Source organism: Populus trichocarpa, chromosome 5 (assembly GCF_000002775.5).
Source record: "Populus trichocarpa isolate Nisqually-1 chromosome 5, P.trichocarpa_v4.1, whole genome shotgun sequence".
NCBI lineage: Eukaryota > Viridiplantae > Streptophyta > Magnoliopsida > Malpighiales > Salicaceae > Populus > Populus trichocarpa.
The window spans coordinates 20,664,500-20,679,135 of record NC_037289.2 but is presented as its reverse complement, the minus strand read 5'-3'; the positions used below and the strand labels follow the sequence as shown (position 1 = coordinate 20,679,135).

General features: G+C 32.3%; 2 protein-coding genes across 4 annotated transcripts; both read left to right on the top strand.

Moving 5' to 3' along the window:
* Positions 1–3,522: 3,522 nt before the first annotated feature.
* On the top strand, positions 3,523–5,250 carry LOC7464794 (protodermal factor 1). 3 transcript variants are annotated; one of them, XM_024601228.2, is made up of 4 exons: positions 3,523–3,744; positions 4,145–4,276; positions 4,352–4,565; positions 4,692–5,250. In XM_024601228.2, exons 1-4 carry the CDS (start codon positions 3,585–3,587, stop codon positions 5,020–5,022), a joined length of 837 nt encoding a protein of 278 aa, XP_024456996.2. In that variant the 5' UTR covers positions 3,523–3,584; the 3' UTR covers positions 5,023–5,250. The 3 variants fall into 3 exon arrangements, with proteins under 3 accessions (XP_024456996.2, XP_002307539.3, XP_052308720.1); XM_052452760.1 differs by having other exon boundaries at positions 3,524–3,744; positions 4,313–4,565; XM_002307503.4 differs by having other exon boundaries at positions 4,145–4,565.
* A 7,508-nt stretch (positions 5,251–12,758) lies between these two features.
* Positions 12,759–14,405, top strand: LOC18099636 (uncharacterized). The gene is made up of 4 exons (XM_052453225.1): positions 12,759–12,998; positions 13,114–13,270; positions 13,378–13,836; positions 14,017–14,405. The coding sequence occupies exons 1-4, from the start codon at positions 12,759–12,761 to the stop codon at positions 14,403–14,405; spliced, it is 1,245 nt and encodes a 414-aa protein (XP_052309185.1).
* The last annotated feature ends 231 nt before the right edge of the window (positions 14,406–14,636 follow it).

Here is a 14,636-nt window from a genome sequence, read left to right as displayed (position 1 = left end):
GATTAAAATTTTGAAAAAACCGATCGATTCGGTTTTACAAACCTGAAACTGAAAAAATTGAACCGAACCGAACCCAAACAGGAAAAAACCAAGCCAAACTGAAAAAACCAAGCCAAACCGATTTGAACCGGTTTTTGTCCTAAAAAACCGAACCCAAAACCGATCGGTTTGAACCGGTTTGGTTTTTTTTTTAAAAAAATCGGTTTGGTTGCCTTTTTTAAAAAAAATCAAACCAAACCAAAAATAATCACCCCTACCCCTGGATACATGAACTTGGAGTGTTCATTGTTTTGAAGTGGATATGGGCAAGAAATAAATGAGTCATGAAGATGCCGGACCAGATTTAAGCATGTGTTGTATATTCTATTTATCCAGATTAAGTATTTTCCGATGAATATCTATGATATTCATAAAAAAATTTAACCAATGTGATATATCCAATTCACCTAGGTAAAAAAAAACAAGTTAACCAAGCACATAAAAACTGTTTTTTAATTAATAATTATTTCAACAGCAATTTAAATCAAATACATATTTTAATATAATATACCACAACTAAAAATGATTTCATTAAATCAACTTTTTATAAGCTACAACGGCAAAAACCAACGAACGGTTGAATTAGCATGTGGGCCACTGTAAAATCATGGGCCCCAAAAAAATTACCTCGCATAGAAATAGTGGGTGACAGTGATTTATGATTGATATGCAAGAGAGAGCTACCAGGCAAAGCTAATGAGGTCGTTCAGATTAACTGGCGTTCATGTGGGACTTGGGCTTTCCTATCCTTGACAGACCAGAACTCTATAATGTATTACAGAAATAGCCAAGCAGTCTTCTACACTCAAAAATAAATTTTCACTTAGATCCATTTATTTATTGTAAATTTTTTTTTTTGGAAAATAAATTCTTGAAAATGAATTATTTTTTGATATTTGGTAGTATCATGAAAAATAAGTTGAAAAATAATTTTCAGTGTTTGACTATGAGCTGAAAAATAAATTGTTAATATTTTTTTCAAGTTTATTAAAATAATAAGGAATAAATCTTACAAATTAAAAAGTTGAATGAGAATAAAATTAAAAATATATATAATTTTATAAATTATCTCAAATAAAATAAATAACAATGAAAATAATAGAGATCAAATCTATCAGATAAAAAAGTTAAAAGATGATGAAATTAAAAAAAAATTATAATTTCATAAATTATTTTTTAAAAAATAATAATCAAAAGAATGAGGACCAAATCTGATATATAAAAAATTTCAATTAAAAATGATAAAAGAAAAGCAAATAACAAACATAAAAATGAGGACCAAAGTTGATATAAAAATTAAATTAAATCAGATCCTAAGGGATAAAATTGAAAAAAAAAGATTCAAAACAGAATATATAGCAATATAACAATCAAAAGTTTGAGTATCAAATTTGATATAATCAGTAAATAACATGACATTTCTAAATTTTTCACAACTTTTAGAAAGTATTTTCTGTTCGAAATAAAAGGAAAACACTTTCCTGAAAACCAAACCAAATTTTTCTTTAACTGGAACGTGTTTTTCATTGACCAACTTTTCTAATGACAAATAAACACAGAAAAATTTTAAAAATAATTTTTAAAAAACCACTTTTTATAAAACAAAAATAATCTTAAATAAGCCACAGCCTACAGCCCTCCTTAAAGAAGAGAAAGAGAGAAAAAAAAACCTAGCGTCAATTTATTTCGGTCGATGCTAATATAAGTTTGCAAGATAGGAGTGATGGAATATATTTTGGATTGAAATCTCTCAATCCTTTTAAATTTTCAAATCTAAAAATTTAAAACATATAGTAGTTGTATGTTAAAGAATTATTGGTCAAAGACAGTTTTGCTGTCATCGTCATCCAAGGCAATTACAGAGCCCTGAATTGACACAGTTTTGCTGTCTTTTATTTACTCTTCTCCTTACGCTTGTGTTCTACCTCAACTACTTCTCTGCCACAATCATTAAGGTGACAACTTCTAATTTCAGAATTATGGGTCCCTTTTCCCTTAGTATGCCAATTGTCATGGTTTTTGAAGGTTTATTTGATCACATTCCTGTAGCATGCGTTTGTCTGCTTATATTCAAGTTGCAACGATGACAACTATGGAGCAACAGGCTGTGCTGCCAAGAGACACCATTTTATATTTTCGTAAAGATTAGTACAAGATCTAAATATCCCAACAAGATCTTGTTCTTGTTTTCAATGGCCTGGTCTGGTCTACGGCGAAGAAAATTAATTTATTTGAAAACGTGATCTGAAATGGTAATAAAACCAAAAACTGGATGGAGGTTGTGGGCAAGCGCGCAGGGCTCAAATCTTTATGGTCTATCGAACCACCATATTTCTTGGGCTCAATATTTGTTAGCTTGTCTGATGAGAGAAAGATAGAAGGTACCTGCCCCTCTCCCTCTCTTATTTTGACAGAGTTAATTCATTAGAAGAAATACATTTCATATCTAGCTCAAGTTCAAAACGGGACCAGCTGAACGGAGACTTTGAAAAAAAGAGAAAACAACCTAGTCCTGAATTCAACGGCTTAAAGTCTAGGGATAATGAAACAGGATGAAGGGTTCAATCCCTTGGCATGGAGCAAGTTGAGACATGCGTTTCGATCATTTTTCTTGAGGTTGAAACTAAATGTTACATTGATAACTAGGGGATGTTGCAGCACCAGCAGGCCTAATAATTACAGGAAATGATAAACAAAGAAATTAGGAGACATTATGATGTTTCGAACTTCGTAGTATTACAGTGGATGCCTATTCCACTGTGCTTCGTGATTAACCAGTTTGAGTATTAGTTGTTTAAGTTTTGCTGCTTGATCTTATTGTCTTTGCACAAATTTTGATGGATTCAAAAATCATGTCTATGCCGAAACTTTTGAGACTACTCCCTGTAGATTAATCACAGCCTGTTAATTGAAGGCAACTTGGTCCCATACGGTATCACTGTACGAGCTTGTTCTATAATCTTGTCAAATGGGTGCAAGTAGAGATTAGGTCCTAGAATTATGCCCCATTATTTTGTTTGCTCTCGTTCTCAATGATTCCCGATTCCGTCTCCCTTCTAGTGAACCATGAGCTAAGTCTGCGATCTTATCTTTGGGTTTGGAAGGACACGCAATCAGGAATAATCTTTGCAGAAATTAAACTGGTTCCTACTATACATCCTTAGGATAATGACAGTTCCCGCCGCTGGAATAATTCATGCTACAGTAACCTTGGCAAAACCTAGATGGCAATGGCAATTAACACATCAAGCTGACAGGTTCAATCCCCACAACAATCCATTATCACGAGTGAGCTTATGTAAGTTAAAACTATAAGGACGTCGTGGGTGAAATAAGACGAGGGAGGGGGTGGATCTGCATCATCGCATCAATACAAGTCATTAATAGCACTTATTAATGCTCCTGCAACACATCAACTAACCACGTACTCTTTCACCTGCTAATATTTACTTCCCTCTGTCAACTCTATATAATCACCTGTCCTTCACTGGAGAATGCATCTTTCAGTCATCTCTTATCTTCCTTCTAGTCCTCTCCGAGCATAGATGGAGAAGCAGAAGAGCAATCAGGCTCCAATGTTGATGTGGGTTTTGGTCGCTGGCTTGCTTTCCCACAACTTGGCCTTCCCTGTCTTGGCCACAACCTTTGAAGATCAAAAGAACTACTACTCCCCACCAGACCCGCATTCAAGAAGTCCCCCTTCTGGTCTCCATCCATCTCTCTCTCTCTCTCTCTCTCTCTCTCTCTCAAGTACTGTAGTTTAGAGCGCGATTGCCTCTGTGTGAAATATATATATATATATATATATATATTTCACACAGAGGCAATCGCGCTCTAAACTACAGTACTTGCACATATATCTTGCATGCACGACCTACTTTTTTCTTACTAAGTTGCTAGATAATTTGTAAATTATGTGTTCGCGTGTATTCATGCTATTATATATAGCATTTTTTTAATACCATATATGCAAGTGATAGTGGGAAGAAAATGTTCATATCTGATCAAATCTCTAAGAGGATTCAGCTAAAGAAACCTCTGTAAATCTACTTTACTTCTTTCTTCCAATATCTAGACTGTTAACGGTTCAAATTCTAATTGGCAGGTTCACACACCCCTTCCCATGGAACTACACCTTCACATGGCTCAGGAGGTAGCTCTGGTGGCACACCATCTCACTCAACCCCGTCAACCCCTTCAGGTGGAAGCCACAATCCAACACCATCAACCCCTTCAGGTGGAGGCTACAATCCAACACCATCAACCCCTTCAGGTGGAGGCCACAACATTCCAACACCATCAACCCCTTCAGGTGGAAATTGTGGGACCCCACCAAGTGTTCCTACTCCATCAATACCATCAAACCCTCCTCGAGGTGGTACCTACCCCACCCCTCCGACCACTGGAGGCAGCCCCCCAACACCAGTCAGTGTAAGCCCACCAACCACCCCAAGTATCATTCCAGGCACCCCTTTCACCCCCACGCCTCCTTTCATTCCTGATCCTAATTCACCCTTCTCATGCAAGTAAGTTTCTATTATTCACCTCGAATCTAAACTATATGAAATAGATTAAATATATACATCTATCATCATGCAGTGTCCATATATTAACAACTAACAACTGACACGTATGTTTTGTTTTTCTTACAGTTACTGGAGAACTCACCCTGCGCTAATATGGGGTGTTTTGGGCTGGTGGGGAACAATGGGAAACGCATTTGGTGTTGGTAGCTTGCCAGGATTTGGAACGAGTATGACCGTGCAGCAAGCACTTTCAAACACACGTACTGATGGGTACGGAACACTCTACCGAGAAGGTACTGCTTCCTTGCTCAACTCCATGGTAAGCAACAGGTTCCCTTTCACAACCAGGCAAGTCAGGGAGAATTTCATTTCTGCACTCGCCTCCAACAAGGCTGCAGGAGCCCAGGGACATCTCTTCAAGCTGGCCAATGAGGGCAGACTCAAGCCTAGAGCCTGATGAGAGATGATCTTTTGTTTATGTTCACTGTTCAGTTGGTGGAAAGCATAATTAATTAGTATATCTTTTGTGGTGTGCGCTTTTTAATTGGGTTCTTATTTGACCTCGTGTCTTATGATCAACGTTGATGTCATATTATATTCAAGGATAGAAACTATGTTGACATTTGAATGCTTAAGTTGATGTTTTCTTAATTAGTTTTAAATAAGATTCATGGTTCAAATTCAATTCCATTTTTGTTCTTGTCAATTAAAATGTGCTACTGGGTTAGCAGTGCATAGACTTCTCAGAGATTTTTATAAATAATAAAAGCCCAAAAAGAGGGTCTGCGACTCAAAATACACAAGAAGTGTCTATACAGGAGATCAGTATAAGAAATATGCTGCATGATAGTTGGAACTTGCAGAAAAATACAAGGTACAGTTTGTCAAAATCCCAATATGGATTTTATATATCCCTAATAATAATAATATATATAAAAAAACATCTCCATAGCTTAGCTGTCACTTGTCGGTCTAAGAAATGGCAGCAAACGAGGCAAGCTAGGTTAGTACCAGAGAGTAAATGAGAATTGAATGGGCTTTATGTAAGGCAGCAAGCAGTGCAGAAAAACACTTACTGCATAGCACAGCTGTAGGAATTAACTCAACCCTACTTATTTATGAGAAATCTGAACATGCAGGGATAAGGCTGTCAAAGGAATCCAAGATGAACGTGGACCAAAGCCAAAATACATATAGGCCTGTGATTATCATTGTTAAATCATGATAAGGTGATATAAAATGTATCGAACAACATCTAGAGGAGATTTGTGCCTCGGCTTAAGATGACCAGAAGAGCATTTTATGAACACAAATATCAAGAAACAATGGACGATAGGTGAGAAGAAAAGACTTTAATTATAATTTTTTTTCTAACAAATAACCAATTTAATTTATTTCTTCCTTCCTTGTTTCTTGATGTATGAACAGTTGAACACTGAGCACTGACTCTTTGGTGTTACCGACAATAGAAGTACTTAAAATATGCAAAATCTTGGAATCTAGAACAGATTGTCAAATCTGTCTAGGTTTCACTCGTCCTTCCTCTTTGCAATCAACAAACAAATGATTCAACAGTTCTAAAGTCGGTTAAGTTCCCCCTCACTGTACAGAGTACAACAAAATTTGGTGCTTGAATAATTATGACTTAAAATGACAGCAATGGCTTTGTACATATATGTGATAAAGATTGATGATTTAGCAGATGTCGGATCATGATATGAGCTGCGACATATAATTTGTCTGTAATAACAATACCTACCTAGAATCATCAAAATTCCCATGCCAAATGCAATGAATATCACTTGAATTTCATTATCACCTGATTGATGTATGAATAAGAGAAGAAGAAAAGGTATTGCTGTGTTTTGGACTTTTGTTAGCTATACATTTACAAATGTAAAAGATTTTAACACAACAGAACAGCTATTGCCGTGTAAAGGTGGTCTCCTTTAAGCGCATTAATTCAGTTGCAGTTCTGTCAGAAGAGGAAAAAAAACTCTTGATGTGTTCAATTTAAAATAATACTACAAACAAATTGGCAGAGGGCCAGATGGCTTAAGTTAGAGTATCAATAAATGCATACCGACGGAACAAAATAAAGGAAGGAAAACATAAATTTTGAGAGGTATAATCTCAGGACAAGAGCAGAGCAGTCCAGCAGATGCTACTTTTCCTTGTGGTATCTAACAAAAATATTCCAACAGGCAAGTAATTGAGAAGGAAATTTAAAAAAAATGGGTTAAAATTATAGCTCAAGTGTTTAGAATGACAAGAATCACGGCTAGAAAATTATACAAACAAAAATATCAACCAAAAACTACCGGTCAGATAATTACTATGACATTTACCTATTCTTCAAGAATTAAGATTATTTTAAGCAAATTTAATAACCAATAATATAATTAAAATATATAAATAGATAAATAAAAAAATTTACAAAGTTATTTTTAACATGATTTAGCAAGTCTACATTCATATCTCAAATATCAAATTATACTTGAATAATGTATTTCTTCACTAGTCCGAGTTCATGTGTACAATAGTCAATTGATGAATCTACACCAAACTTTTTACACCACTTACATAAATTCCTTTTTTAAGATTTTCCCACTTGAAAATACGTTCTCTTTAAAATTTTATCCTCGGTGAATTTTATAAGTTGTATTGGATGACCTCTTTGTGAGGGTTCTTCTCGTTATGTAGCAATATTTTAGCTAATTACATGGCTGGATCTGGATCTGAGCAATTACATCAATTCTGTTTAACTAAATAGAAAACTAAAATATACAATTGATCACAAAATATTTACAGCTATAATACACAAATCATGCCATAAATAAATAGGTTAATTATGCCTTGATATAATCTTACTAACATCCCCCTCAAATTGATACAAGTCAATAAAAAAACATCAATTTGCCTATAAAAAATTGATGGTGCTAATGAGTCATGGCTTCCATAAAAATATCAGTAATCTGGATATTAATTAATGGATATATGAGGAAGAGAAATGACACTTATAAATTGGATTAACAATAATCTGAATAAAACTAATGTTATCAACATGGAGAGGAGTGGGATCCAATCAGCCCATCGAGGCCGAGATCTAGACTTTTTAGTTTTTCTTCTTCATGATTGGATAAGCTTAGAATGCTTCATAAATCTTGATATGTTATTACTTTGGTTTCCAAGCCATCGAGCTCTAAATCTCAAAATATAGTTTTAATTAGTATAAATAACTTGTTTTTAATAGGACTTAAAAGATGAACTTTAGATTGATGTGTGAAAGTTAATCCAATGATTGTTTTATTTAAAAACATGAACACAATATTACTTCCGTTAAAAAAAAAAAACGCTAGTAAGCTATCTCAAACTTTTTTTTTTTTTATTTTTATAATCAAACTTTTGATAAGGTATATTATAATTTTTATAAAAAAGATTAGAGTTTTATTGCAGTGTACTGTAGCCTCGGTCTCATTTGCAATGTTAAATTTACAATATCATTTTTTTTTTACTTTTCCTAGACCAAAAAATTACATTCGTAATTTTTTTGGTTTTATCATATTTAGTCTATTTAATTAGTTTTAGGTGTTTAGAATTTGATTTTAAATTTTATATTCTTCACATTTCATTCATGGTAGTTTTTTTAAAAATCTATAAGAGTGTCATAGAAAAAAAAAAAAAAGAAGAAGGGATTTGGGGCCACATTATGATCATAAAAGAACACTACAATATTTAACAGTTTTACCGATGAAATTTTTCCGTCGGCGTAAGACACATATTCTGTCTGTAATTAATTTATCAACGAAATCACCGATGAAAATGCTCCATCGGTGAATCTTTCATCGGTAATTTTTTATCCGTCGGTAAATCCGTTGGTAATAAAAAATATTATTACCGACGGATTTACTGACGGAACTGACGTGTAAAAAAAATATTACCCTCTTCATTCCGTCGGTATATCCCTCGGTAATAATATTTTTTTATTACCAACGGATTTACCAAGGGATATACCGACGGAAATTCCATTGGTAATTATTTAAAAACATTTTAAAAAAATTCATTTTATAAAATTATAAAATAATTAAATTAACATAAATCAAAACTCTATAATATATACTCAAAATGCTTTGAAAAAAGAATAAGAAAATCAACTCAAATAAATTTGAATTTGACGGAACAGTGTTCACAGTTTACCAATGAATTTACCGACGGATTTTACCGATGGAATAAATTCCGTTGGTAATTCCGTTGGTAAAAATGACACGACATCATTTTATTTATTTATTTTAATTTGTTTGCCCACTGTAATTCCCTAAATATTTACCGAGGGAATATTTTCATTGGTAAAATCCCTCGAAAATTTACCGACGGAAATATTCCCTCGATATTTCTATTTGTATTTATCGATTTTTTGGTAGTGGAATGATATTGTTATAATTGGGTTAGATTTGGAGAGGAAGTTTAATAGAGATGGTTTTGTTCTTTAACAATACAAAAAATAATAGATTAGCATCTTATTTTTTTATTTGATTTGATTTTGAATTTTTAGATGGTGTTCTCAAGTTGAAAATGAGATTATTGAAATTTATATAATTTTTTTGAATTTTTTTAAATAAAAAAATAAAAATAAAACATTGAAATAATTAAAATTTGTTTTTGTGGATGACTGATCACTTGTCTAAGTAGATAACATCCAACATTTTGTTTGTTCATTAAAAAAAAAAAAAAAACCATCACTGAAGCCGAACCTTCCATGCCTAGGAGTGTATGGGCTTTTTTCTTTGAGACCAGGCACGTGAGCCAATTCTTCCGGTCTCAGGCGACCCTGACTTTTTTAATGGCACCTCAACTACTTTTTTTTTGTTTTGTTTTTTCTTTTAAAATGTATTTTTAAATAAAGATAATAAATAATATTTAAAAATTATCTAATTATTCCATAGTTTTCAAATAAAATTAGAGATCTTAATAGTAATATTAATAATTATTTTATGAATAATTGTATATAAAATTAATATGCACAATAAATGTTCAATGAAAATAAAATATTTATTTTATTATATTTTACTGTTAATTTATTTATATAATTCTATCAAATCAATTACTCTTTATTTTTTTATACAATTGTTTAATGATTTTTTTTTTATTTCTTGACTGAAATTTTCTTTTCAAATCATGATATGTTTTTATTTTAAAAAATAATTTTGATAAAAAAAACATTTTTTCAAAATAAAAAAATTACATGGATAAGGAAATGGAAGTTTAATTAAAGAGATATATATTTTTTCTCTTTAATTCAAATTATTGGAAGTGTTTACAATATTTAATTTGATTGCTCCTAGCTTTTATTCAAAAATAATGTTGCTAATAAAAAATGACATATTTTTATTAAGTTTTTAAAAATGAATAAAAAAGATATTTTTAGCTAAAAAATACCCTTTTTTGTGAATATGCATTTTAATTGCTACACTTTAAATTAAAATAAATTTAAAAAAGCCTCACGAGGGAATCCACTGGCTAGTTATAACTTATATCTACATATATTTGATGGGTCACATCACACTTTTGTGGGAGTAAATGAGGCCGCCAAGTCTGTTGGGATATAAATGAGCTCGTATTAAAAATATATTAGAATAATATTTATTTTTATAAAAATATTTTTAATATCAAAATATTAAAATGATCTAAAAATATAAAAAAATTATTAATTTAAAATAAAAAAATATTAAAAATTTAATTCTTTTAAAATTATTTTTAAAACACAAAAACAAATATACTTTAAAGCATCCACCTAATTAGCATCCACCTAATTACATTGGACGAAGGAATTTCTTACACTAGTTTTTGTTGGACTCCAAGAAATAATATTGTTTGGTAAAAGGTCACTTTCTTTTCTTGCTGGTTTTGGCCTAATAATGAGATCGAAAGAGAGTATTCGGAGTGGGCAGATCGAGGAAAAACTACCAATCACTGTAAGGACAGTACAGAAGAAAAGTATTCACTGAAAACTTAATTTCCATTAATTTCCCCCTTTCATACGCCATCATAAAACAATTAGCTAGGACGTGTTTTTTTGTGATAAATTAATTTCCAATGTGATCTTAAGAGTTAGATACATACATATATAAAAAAAAAAATTACTATGTGCTATTATTTATTTGCTTATTTGTTTTTGTTCTTTAAAAATATTTTTTTAAAAAATTATTTTTTTTATTATTTCAAATTAATTTTTTGATATTTTTAGATTGTTTTGATGTTTTAATGTTAAAAATAATTTTTAAAATTAAAATTTTTTCATTGAGAATACTCCTTTGACTTCGTCAAATCTTCGATCGCACGAGGCGGCGGATTAATGTCATGATGCATTTAATCTTCGTAATATATAGCAAGTCTGCTATAACAGTAATCTATGAGATCAATACGTGCATGCGTGCATGACTTAGAATTGAATGAGTCAAAAAACATTAAGTGCTAACATTAGAGGAGCTAGCTGGCTACAGCCTACAATGAGTTGCAAAACGATAAAATATTGCCGGTTTGGTAAAACATTTTTTTGGAATTATTTCATAAACTAAAGTTTCACGTAAGTGCATATAAAGATGTTGCTCCTCCTGGTTTGTTCCTCAACATAATAATATATATTTTTTTAGATTAACATGGGTGTCTGGACGAGTTTGCGCGCACCTCGACTAATCCACGAGTCCTGAAATTAACGACCATGTAAGCAGGGGCGGAGCCTTGTAGAAGGTTAAGGAAGGCTGTAACCCAGGTTAAAAAAAAATTAATGACTTATTTTCCCTTTTAATTTTTACACAACAAACTTATATCTCCCCTTCCCTTTCTTTTACACAGCAAACCTAATGTCCCACTTTTCATTGCAATACAAACTAATTACTAGCCATTAGCCGCCACTTTACTTTCCCTAGCAACACTAATTAATTAGCCACCCACCTTTCCTTACAATACTAATTAATTAGTTATATTTTACAGCAAATTTAACTAAATATAAATAATTAATTAGTTCATATGTCTTCTAAATAACTTGAGGTTTTAGCTATTTTTCTTCTCAACAATATACAATTTTAGCTTGGATTTTGAAGAAGAATCTATACAGAGAGCCGCAAGAGTGTAAAATCATCAGGTAAGAATTTACAAGTCATGACTTTTCATTTTGAATTCAATGTTTCACATTCATTACAGTAGATTGTTAATGGAGTAAACAGTAGACTGTACCCTAGAAATGGATGCATTCTAACACACTAGTAGTCTAGTACTAATAATTTACTGGTTATTTCAAAGTTAAGTTCTCCAAATCTCCCAGTATTTTGCATCACTAGTTTATCCTTGTATATTCTGCATTTTATGAATATTCTATTGTGGCATTATTATCTTTTCATCTTGCACCTGACTTCCCTAATCCCTTTTACTTGAATAGGTTATACATTATAATGGAAAATCAAGGAAACAAGAGAGGAAAAACTATGTTTTCATTCTTTAAACCAAACGAACAAACATCAACCAGTAAAGGACATTCTCCTTCCAATGTTGATGTGTCAAATCGTAGTGAACAACCCCCTTTCAAATCTCAAAGAGTTGAAATTGATGTTAATACTCTTGAACGAGATCCTGGGTTACGAATTCCAGTGTAGAAACATCCTATTAATCAACAAGATGAAATTAGAAGAGCTTATATCAAAATGGGTCCATATCAACCTAAGTTAGCAGAGTATCAAATGACTGAATCAGGGAGACAATATCGTCGATTTCAATACACTTGGTTTGATCAATTTCCTTGGCTAGAGTACTCTCCATCAAAGGATGCAGTATTTTGTTTTCCATGCTTTATCTTTGAAAACAAAGTGCCTCGTCATCTCACATTCACCACCAAAGGCTTTAGAAGTTGGAAGAGGGTTAATGATGGGGTTAGATGTGCACTTTTGATGCATGTGAGAAGTCCGACTTCACCACATAATAATGCTGTGAAATCTGCTGAAGATTTAATGAAAGTAAGTAGACATATTGATAAAGTGTTGAATGCACAAACTGTTGAAGAAATTCAGAAAAATCAGTTGAGACTTATGACAACAATTGAAAGTGTTCGATAGCTTAGCTTACAAGCATGTGCATTTAGAGGTCATGATGAATCTTCAGCTTCTAATAATCGAGGTAATTTTTTTGGAGATGATAAGACTTATGGGGAGACTGAATGTTGATATTGATGATGTTGTCTTAGAAAAAGCTCTGAAAAATGCAAAGTATACCTCGCCGACTATTCAAAAAGAGATTTTGCATATTCTTGCGAATAAAATGAGGAAAAAGATTTGTGAACAAGTTAGAGATGCAAAGTTTTGTATTTTGGTTGACGAAGCCAAAGATGCATCAAATAAAGAACAAATGGCTATTGTTTTGAGATTTGTTGACATTCAGGGTTTTGTACGAGAGTGTTTTTTTAGTATTGTGCATGTTTCAGATACTACTTCTTCAACACTTAAAAAAGAAATTTGTGATGTGCTCGCTCGATATAACTTGCATATTTTCAATATGCGAGGTCAAGGGTATGATGGTGCTAGCAATATGCGTGGCGCATGGAATGGACTACAAGCTCTATTTCTCAGAGATTGTCCTTATGCATATTATGTACATTGCTTTGCTCATCGACTACAACTGGGATAAGTTGCAGCAGCTGAAAATGAGATTTCTATTTGGTTATTTTTCTCAAAATTGACAACCATTATCAACCTTATTTGTGCTTCTCCCAAACGTCATACCGAGTTACATTATGCTCAGGCTATAGAAATTACACATATGGTAGCTATTGGAGAACGTGAGACTGGTAGAGGGGCTAATCAAATTGGTAATTTACATCGAAGTGGAACTACTCACTGGAGCTCTCATTTTGATTCTATTTGCAGCTTAATAGATATGTATGGTGCAACTATTACTGTGCTTGAAAGTATGGTTCAAGAAGGATCTTCTAATTCTATACATGGAGAAGTTGGTGGTTGTTTGATTGTGATGAAATCTTTTGAATTTATATTCATCTTATATTTGATGCATAAAATAATGGGGATTACTGATTTACTTTGTCGAGCTTTGAAGCAAAAATCTCTTGACATCTTAAATGTAATGGATCTTGTATCAACTACTAAAGCATTGCTTCAAACTTTGAGAGATGCCGGATTTGATCTTCTCCTTGCAAATGTGCAATTTGTTTGCACAAAATATGAGATTGAGATACCACATATGAATGCTTCGTATAAAAAGGCTACAGGTCATTCATGTCAACAACAAGGTTCAGTGACAGTTTACCAGCATTATCATTATGATATATTTCACTCAACAATAGATTTTCAGTTGGAAGAATTAAATTCTAGGTTCAGTGATGGAACAGTGGAACTCCTTGTACTTAGATCTGCTTTAGAACCTAAAGACAACTTTAAATAATTTAAAGTTGATGCTATTTACAAGCTTGCTGAGAAATTTTATCCTGAAGATTTCAATGAACAAGAGATGTATTATTTGAGATCTCAGCTAAAGCATTATCAGATTGATGTGATTCATCATGAGAGCTTTCAGAATATGTCTACCATTTCTGAATTATGTCGAGGATTAGCTGAAACAAATAAGTCGCAGCACTATCATTTGATTGACAGGTTGATTCGTCTTGTTTTGACTTTGCCTGTTTCCACTGCCACTACAGAGAGGGCATTTTCAGCTATGAAACATGTTAAAACTGTGCTTCGCAATAAAATGGAAGAGGAGTTCTTAGCAGATTCTATGATGATTTACATTGAACGAGAGCTTGTTGAAGATATTAAATTTGAATTCGATCATAGATGAATTCTATTCTACAAAACATCGAAGGGTGCAACTTTGATAGTATAATTTATTTTTATTTTTATTTTGAATTTTATGTACTTTAAATTTTATTTTTTATATATTTTATGTTATGTATTTGAATTAAAACTTTATTGTTAACTTGACAAATTTATATATCCGAGTGAATGAATATTGATCTTAAAAAATAATTTATGTGTACTTATATCATAGCCCAGGATAGGAAAAATTCCT

Coding starts and splice junctions, on each gene's coding strand:
- LOC7464794 (XM_002307503.4), top strand. CDS start 3,585: ATGGAGAAGCAGAAGAGCAATCAGGCTCCAATGTTGATGTGGGTTTTG. Junction 3,745..4,144: donor TTCAAGAAGTCCCCCTTCTG/GTCTCCATCCAT, acceptor TCTAATTGGCAG/GTTCACACACCCCTTCCCAT. Junction 4,566..4,691: donor AATTCACCCTTCTCATGCAA/GTAAGTTTCTAT, acceptor TTTTTCTTACAG/TTACTGGAGAACTCACCCTG.
- LOC18099636 (XM_052453225.1), top strand. CDS start 12,759: ATGGGGAGACTGAATGTTGATATTGATGATGTTGTCTTAGAAAAAGCT. Junction 13,271..13,377: donor GAAAATGAGATTTCTATTTG/GTTATTTTTCTC, acceptor CACATATGGTAG/CTATTGGAGAACGTGAGACT. Junction 13,837..14,016: donor TTCGTATAAAAAGGCTACAG/GTCATTCATGTC, acceptor AATAATTTAAAG/TTGATGCTATTTACAAGCTT.